The 7,506-nt window shown below is 36.3% G+C and overlaps 1 protein-coding gene across 3 annotated transcripts in view; it reads right to left on the reverse strand.

Annotated features, from left to right (window-relative positions):
- Positions 1-7,244, reverse strand: part of brinp3a.1 (bone morphogenetic protein/retinoic acid inducible neural-specific 3a, tandem duplicate 1) — a 30,847-nt gene extending 23,603 nt beyond the window's left edge. Inside the window, exons 1-2 of one of the 3 annotated variants that reach the window (XM_058778879.1) lie at positions 6,846-7,244; positions 5,872-6,143 (exon numbers count right to left, since the gene is read on the reverse strand). In XM_058778879.1, coding sequence (XP_058634862.1) covers positions 5,872-6,101 — 230 coding nt within the window. In that variant the 5' untranslated portion in view covers positions 6,102-6,143; positions 6,846-7,244. Of the gene's footprint in view, positions 1-5,871; positions 6,147-6,735 lie in introns of all 3 variants that reach the window. The other 2 variants (XM_058778878.1, XM_058778877.1) reach the window with 2 other exon arrangements.
- Between the last annotated feature and the right edge of the window lie 262 nt (positions 7,245-7,506).

A 7,506-nucleotide genomic window follows, 5' to 3' on the forward strand; every position in this document is an offset into this window, starting at 1 on the left:
ATAAATGCTTGCTGCACGGAAAAATGTCAAAAGGTGTCAGTCACTGATTGAGAGCCTGTTAGTCTGTCAGCATTCACGGAGAAAGCCATGTACAGTAGATGCAAAACACTGCAACAGTATACACACATAAATACACTATTGTGGATTATTGTGATGTTTTTATCAGCTCTTTGAAACTTCATTCTGATGGCACCCATTCACTGCAGAGGATCCATTGGTGAGCAGGAGATGTACATTTCTCCAAATCTCTTCTGATGAAGAAACAAACTCATCTACACCTCGGATGGCCGGGTGAGTACATTTTTTGCAAATTTAAATTTTTGAGTGAACCGTTCCTTTAAAGATTCTTTCAAAAGGTATTTTCAAAAGAAGTTTAATTACCAAAGCTGCTTTTATTTGATCAAAATTATAGTAAAACAGCGATATTTATACAATTGAAAATATTTACATTCTAAACATACTAGTCCTGTGATGCAACAGCTGAATTTTTAGAAGTCATTACTCTAGGCTTCAGTGTCATGTGATCCTTCAGAAACCTTTAATTGAAATCTTTTGTAACTTTCCTTTAAAAATGTATATATCATAGTCTTCCTTCATGAATAACATCAATAACAAGTGTTTTCTTGTTTTACGTTGAAAATGCTAACAAAACATTCAATGAAACCTTCTTGACAGCTCTAATTTCAAAAGTCATATAAAACTATTATAGTACTTGGTTTATTGCCAACTACCAGCTGTGTTTATATTGTGGTCTTAGCTTGATTTTTATTTCAAGACTAACCTGAGGCAAATTGAGAGCTCAGGCTACACCTCATTAGTTGTGTTTATCAAACACTTCTTCATGATAACATTAATCTGATGTAAACACGCTCATTAAGGCCTCACTCATTCCATGGCATAAGTCATTTAGGGCTTAGGAAACTTTTTTGGACCTGAATTTAGAGCTAATTGGTCAACAAAGGACATTCGCTGTTTATTCAAAGAGTATTTCTTCATACTGAAATATTGAGTCATCAAAGCCCCAGTCATCATCGCTCCTGTCAGTTGTGAGATATGACTTAACATATGCACCTCTGTGAGCTTCCATCATTCAATTCCCATAAGGGAAGTCCAACAGCTCATCTCTCTCAGTCGAGCTCTGGCCCTGATAAACTGAACTAGGAAAACAATCTACCATAGCAATGACTGAGCAACCAGTAGGTGTTTTGTCCTTGATTGTGTTTCCAATGCAAGTGCAAGCATACTCAGGGGATATACATGTCTTGAAACATAAATAATGAGACGATTAGCTAGGGCCTGACGCTACTAGCCTGATATCTCTCTCTCCCTCTCCTTCTGTCGATCTCTCTCTCTCTCTCTCTCTCTCACACACACACACACACTCCCACCCACCTTCTCTTATTCTCTTATATAGGGTGAATTAGGGTACTCTGGGACACCCAATCTCTGTTGTATACATTTCTGATCTAACATATTCAGTAACACTACTTAATTTTTTTATTTTTTTATTTAATTTATTAAAAAGTATTTTAGCCCTCTGGGTGTTTTTGGGAGGCTGAAGATGTTTTGACATGCCCTGATGTTTGTATTTATTTAAGCTACTTATACAATATTAATGACTACAGTCTGATTACACTATATTCAGCACAAAGTGTGCTTTAATAATATGTGAACAGTTTGAATGCACATTTGCATTTTTGCATGAATTGTGTCCTGTTACTCACCTGATAATGCATTGTGTGATTTCATGAATACTTATAACTTAATACTATACACTTTTAGAAAGTATAATGCAGTAAAACACATGGCAAACAACCAATTTCAGATGTAAAAAGGAATCTGCAAATATTGTAGTGCATTTTAACGTTTATCACAATTATTTATGAAAAGATATAATGCGTTAGAATGTGCATTATAAATACCTTTATAATGCATTCTACATAAAGGCTTTAAATAAAATGTTACCGCATATTCTAGTTGGGTTGTTGTACAATAACGTCCTATTTGTTGGTATGAAGTTCAAAAATGCAAAGACCACCCAAGTTGCTAGCTGATTTGATTGCTTTTGGAACTACTTCCTTTGACGATGCAAAAATAAACAAAATAACTGACCATATTGTGTGTAAATGTGAGTTATTCAAAATTAACATCTTGTTCAAATAGCCTATATTGTGCTGCTGGATTTAAATTCAATTCTCCTTGACTTGTATAAGATATAACTGGTGCAGGAAAATAATATAATAAGGACAAAATAAATCCAACAGTAAAGAAGAGGTGTGCAATGCAACCATTTCATGAATGAAAAAAAAAATGAAAAAAAAACTTGTCAAATATGCCATACAGGAAGCCCTTCATGTGTTTAATTTGAAATTCCACAACGGTGAGCAACACAGTCTTTGCTTCGGTTTGATTTCCAGGACAACACCAAGATATATTCGTTTGATAAGAGCAGTTCAAAGAATTTCTACAGAACCTAGCTGTCAGTAATGTCCTGTACACAGTACACACACGACTGCATTAAGTTAAATATCCTCTAAAATAGCATAAAGTAGAGCCACTAATTGAGCAATCAATGATCTGAGGCTTTTATGGAAAATCTTCAGACATTATTGTCGTTAGGCTAAATATTTTCCATCTAAATCTATTTGAATGCTGAAGAGGCTGAAGGCTAATAGACCTCTAATGCTTCAGGCATTAATAACACTTCTGACTTGTACATTTTTTAGGATGTATAATAATTCAATTATATTTATTCCTCTTAAACCCTTTCAGATGCTTTCTTAATTGGAAATCTTGATTTATTCAACATCGTCCTTATTCCAAGCTGGATAAGCAGCGGTCTGGCTATGTGCTTTGGTTATATATGTTTTTAATTAAGCATTTTAAAATTTTACTTTAAAATTAATTACATTAATTTAGAAAAATGTGAGCCCTACATTTATAGATTTTACCATATTCCTTAAATCGCTTAATATCTTTTTGTTTATAGTTTTATGTATACAGACTTGTAAACTGAAGTAATGACTTACTAATTAATAAAAAGGAAATAAAACTTTAGCACCATCATCAACAGGACCACATAAAAGCAGACATTAAAGCCATACAGCTCAACTATCCTTCTCTTGCATACATAATTGAAGATATTTAAATATGTGGCCATTTATCATCTGAAAACACTAGCAAATGTTTTAAACACAACCACATTTTTTAAATATATGACTAAGATGTATTCAAATCTTCCTAATATTTTAATTCCAGTAAAAGATCAAAAGTACACATGTCCTGTCTAATTCGGGTGTAAAAAGCATCACAGACTCTGTCGACTTTACACATCAAGTCCCATTCCAGAGTGCAGGAAAACTTCAGCAAGACGGTGTTTGCGTGGGAGAATTACTGCTTATCCTCATTGTTGCTCACACAGCTCTGGCTAAGCCGACAATTGCTGTCACCTTGTGCTCGTGGAGCTTCGCTATTAGCATCTCCGGGAGGAACAAGTGAGCACGTATCTGCTCCGGCAACCTTTTCCGCCGCCATCGGCTTGTCCGTCTCACCCACCCATCCTCCCGTGCAGAGCCCTCCCATCACACACTTGTCAGGCCGCATATGTCTGGTGTTTTATGAGATCCCTTTCTTGCATCTGACAGGAAGGATAGACACTACTGACTCTTTACTGTACCCTTGGGCTCTGTTCAACCTTTGGCAGAAGGTAAATGGGGAGAATGAGAATATAACATCTGACACAAATTTACCTTCAATCTATGTCACCACACATCTACCTACAGTATGTTACCACAAGCAAGTTCCTAACGAAATACAGTGGGTGTGTTTTTGCAAACGCAAACAAACTGCAGATGCTGATGTTGTACAATTTCGAGGCGAGAATTTTAAGGATTTATTATTCAGACTTCAGATTTTACAACCAAGCAGGTGGGACAGCGGCTCAAGATTTATTTACAGTGATCATGTAATGAACACAGGTTTGAGTTGTTGAATATAAAAGCAGCTCTAGACTGTAAAAAGAGAGAGTTTTCAAAGTTATAAATAAAAAATACTGGAGTACATTTTACAAAACAAATACTGGTCCCACTTTATATTAGGTGGCCTTAACTACTATGTACTTACATCAAAAAATAAGTACAATGTACTTATTGTGTTCATATTATATTGCAAAACATTTTTGCTGCTCTGAGGTGGGATATGGGCAAGGTTAGGGACAGGTTTGGTGGTATGGGTAGGTTTAAGGGATTGGGCAACAGTGTAATTATAAATGTAATTACAAAAATTAATTACAGATGTAACTACATATAGGTATTTTTAAAAAATATAAGTACAATGTAAAAATATGTACACAATAAGTGCATTGTACCAAATAATTCATTTCAATGTACATAGTTAAGGCCACCTAATATAAAGTGGGACCAAAATACTATTTCAGTCTTTCTGCTTCAAAATTTCACACTTAATTCAATGTGTTACCATTTCTTAGTAATTATTTGTGAACATTACTAGAAATTTGATGTGAAATATGAAACTTTCTTCAACACTTTTCTCAGTGTACAAACCAATACAACACTGCATTTCAAAGTATGCTATAAAAATACCAAAGAAGAGATGATAGAATGCCTGATACATGCACACACGCATATAGGCTTATAAAACGGTTCCAGTGTCACACACCATTATCTTTCCTCAAATGTCTCATACAAGACAAAGAGTGTTAAGAGGCCAGGAAGCAGAATTGATTCTCTCTCAACTCAGATCTGTGGCAGATGCAAACCTGTCCCTCTCTGTACTGCCAGTGTGAAAGCAAGGTACTTAAAAGTCATTCAGGCACAAGGGATGTAGGGATAGGAGCCCTGTCTAGCATGCAAAGTAAAGTCAGGTAGACACGCACACGCTAGCGCGCACACACACATGTGCACGCAAGCTGCTGGTTTCCACCAGCAGGGGGAGATCTGACATTGAGAAAGCACAACTGTACTTTTGTTGACTCCTACAGTCTGCCTCTACTAAAAAAAAAAAAAAAAAGCCAGTGGAGCATTCACAGATACACACGTATGTTGAGGAGAGAACGTCTGACTAACCCCGATGTTGCCATCTCCATCTGCGCCTGGCAGTGTGGTCCAACAGCCCTGCCAAATGAGCGTGTCAGTCAGGTTCAGTTCAGCCAACACTTTTCCCGCTTTTTTCTCCTCCCCTTTTGGGCTGTTTATCACTTCATCTAATCCTCAGCTCTAACTCTGCACAAGCTTCCGCAACACCTCACCTCGCATCAGTTGCAACTAATAATCTGGCATTAAAAGTTTCGAACCACACTTTGAACTTGAAAACAGTTGTCTAGTTTCTTGACAAAAACTAAAAGTGACTCCTCATGAAACACATTGTTCACCCAGCATATCAATAACATTATAGCATAATAAAAATATTTTAACATTCATCAGTAACATTTTAGCATATTTGAAAAATTTTAATTACTACCTAATTACTGCTGTCCCCCAGTCCATATCATCATCCATACGTTTACCATATACATGTATATCAAAATACCATATATATATATATATATATATATATATATATATATATATATATATAGTCTCGTTTATATTGCATAGCAAAAATACCCCAAAATTTCCATCAGTACAGTCATGTGGCAATTTGCATAAGGAAGTTTCTATTCTATTCTAATCTAAAGTTTACACACCAGTAAACGAAATAAGCCTGCCTCCATCAAAGTTTCTTGCTAACTTCGTTATATGGTAATGTGTACAAATAAATGAAAAGCACCATACAATTCTGCATATCATGAAACATTCCAACACATTTTACACACCAGTGGCAATAAATAACAGAAGTAATTATCCAACTTACCTGTAAATTTTATATTTGGTTGTGAAGCCCTGCTGATAACGCTCCACAAATTCTGCAAATTCCTGTGAGTGATGAAAAGGCCCTTTATCTGAAAGGAGCCACCCAAATGGACCAGCGGCATCATGGGAGGCTGCCACAGGGGCTAGAACCCAGCAGTGAAGGCTTAGTACAACACACACCCATAGACTCATCAGATACAAAAGTCTAAAATCAGTACACTGGCAGCTCATGCTTCACCCTGCGACTCGACATTCTCTCCAAACTTTCCCCGCCTTCTGAAACAACAAAGACATTACAGTAAATTCAAGTGTGTTCTGACACCCTTTTTCTAACACAGCTATAAAGACAGTTAAAGTCAGTCTAGGGTTCCTAAAGACTAGGAGGTCTGTGGAGACAATATAGTATAATTATATAATTATACAAGTATATATTTTTTTAGCTTTCTGACTATTGTTAAACATTATATAATATAGTATTAATAATTATTGCTCTTAATGACAGTTAATATAACGTGTAACAGAAAAAGAAAAAAATAGCATCTTTTATATGGAGATCCCTGGGTTGTCTGAGAGTTTGGCTGGGGGTCCCAGGGTCTTTAAAAATTGAAAAACCACTGATATTATATTGTCATTTTTCAGCCATTTTCAATCTATACTGTGTTTCAGAAACAATCTTCTCATCAATACAGTAAAATTAGCTATGTCACATACATTTCTCTAACGCAAATGAAAGGATTATGTAAATATTATGCTTGCAATTAGCCTATAATTAAATTAAATATTATTATTATTATAAATTTAAATATTGTATTATATTTATACTTGTAGTTTAATTAAATCATATTTATTATAGTTATAAGTTTACCTTCTCCAGGTGTCCGATGTTTCAAGCACTGGAGTCAACAACCTCTACAGTTCTACAGTTAAAAGCAAATGATTGTAAAAGCAAAGCATAAGGAGATTGTTGAGGGTGACCTTTGAAAATTTGGCTCAGTTCAACTTGTTTTAAACACCATCGCGAAGCGTGAACAGCCCTGGAAACCCAGCATCCAACTCTCTTGCTTCCGCTATCGGGTATATTTCCAACGTCTTGTGCCGTATAATCCGGGTGAAGAGAAGGAAAAACTATCGCGAGGAGAAGCGGTCGCTCTGTCTTCACTCTTCTCTCTCCAGGTAGACAGGTCTCTTATGAATTGGAAGTTACGGTGAAGCAATCCCATAACCATTAACGACTGACGCGATTAAAGTCTACTGTTTCTCCTCGGTCGACACGTTAACTTAACCCGGTGTCCAAGAAGCACTAAATAAATGTAGACTTCGGAGGTCCACTCTGTGCAACTGCGCGTATGTCGGATGCTCAAACCCGACGCTCCCATACACACCATGGAAATATCCAATTTATTTCAGAGACAAGCCTCCTCCACTCCTCATTGGCTGCGAGCGGACGACAGGGGCGGGATTTCGGTGCTGAGAGAATGTACTTTGTCAGGGTCAGAATGAGTTTGAACATTATGTGCTTGTTATGAAAATAATATTATACTTATTTATGAATGGGAATACAAAATAATAGCCTGCTCTAGCTGCAGGATCGACATTATATTCAGTCAAGTCGATATCAGGCTCACAACATTTAAAG

This window comes from Onychostoma macrolepis, chromosome 06 (genome assembly GCF_012432095.1).
Source record: "Onychostoma macrolepis isolate SWU-2019 chromosome 06, ASM1243209v1, whole genome shotgun sequence".
NCBI classification, from domain to species: domain Eukaryota; kingdom Metazoa; phylum Chordata; class Actinopteri; order Cypriniformes; family Cyprinidae; genus Onychostoma; species Onychostoma macrolepis.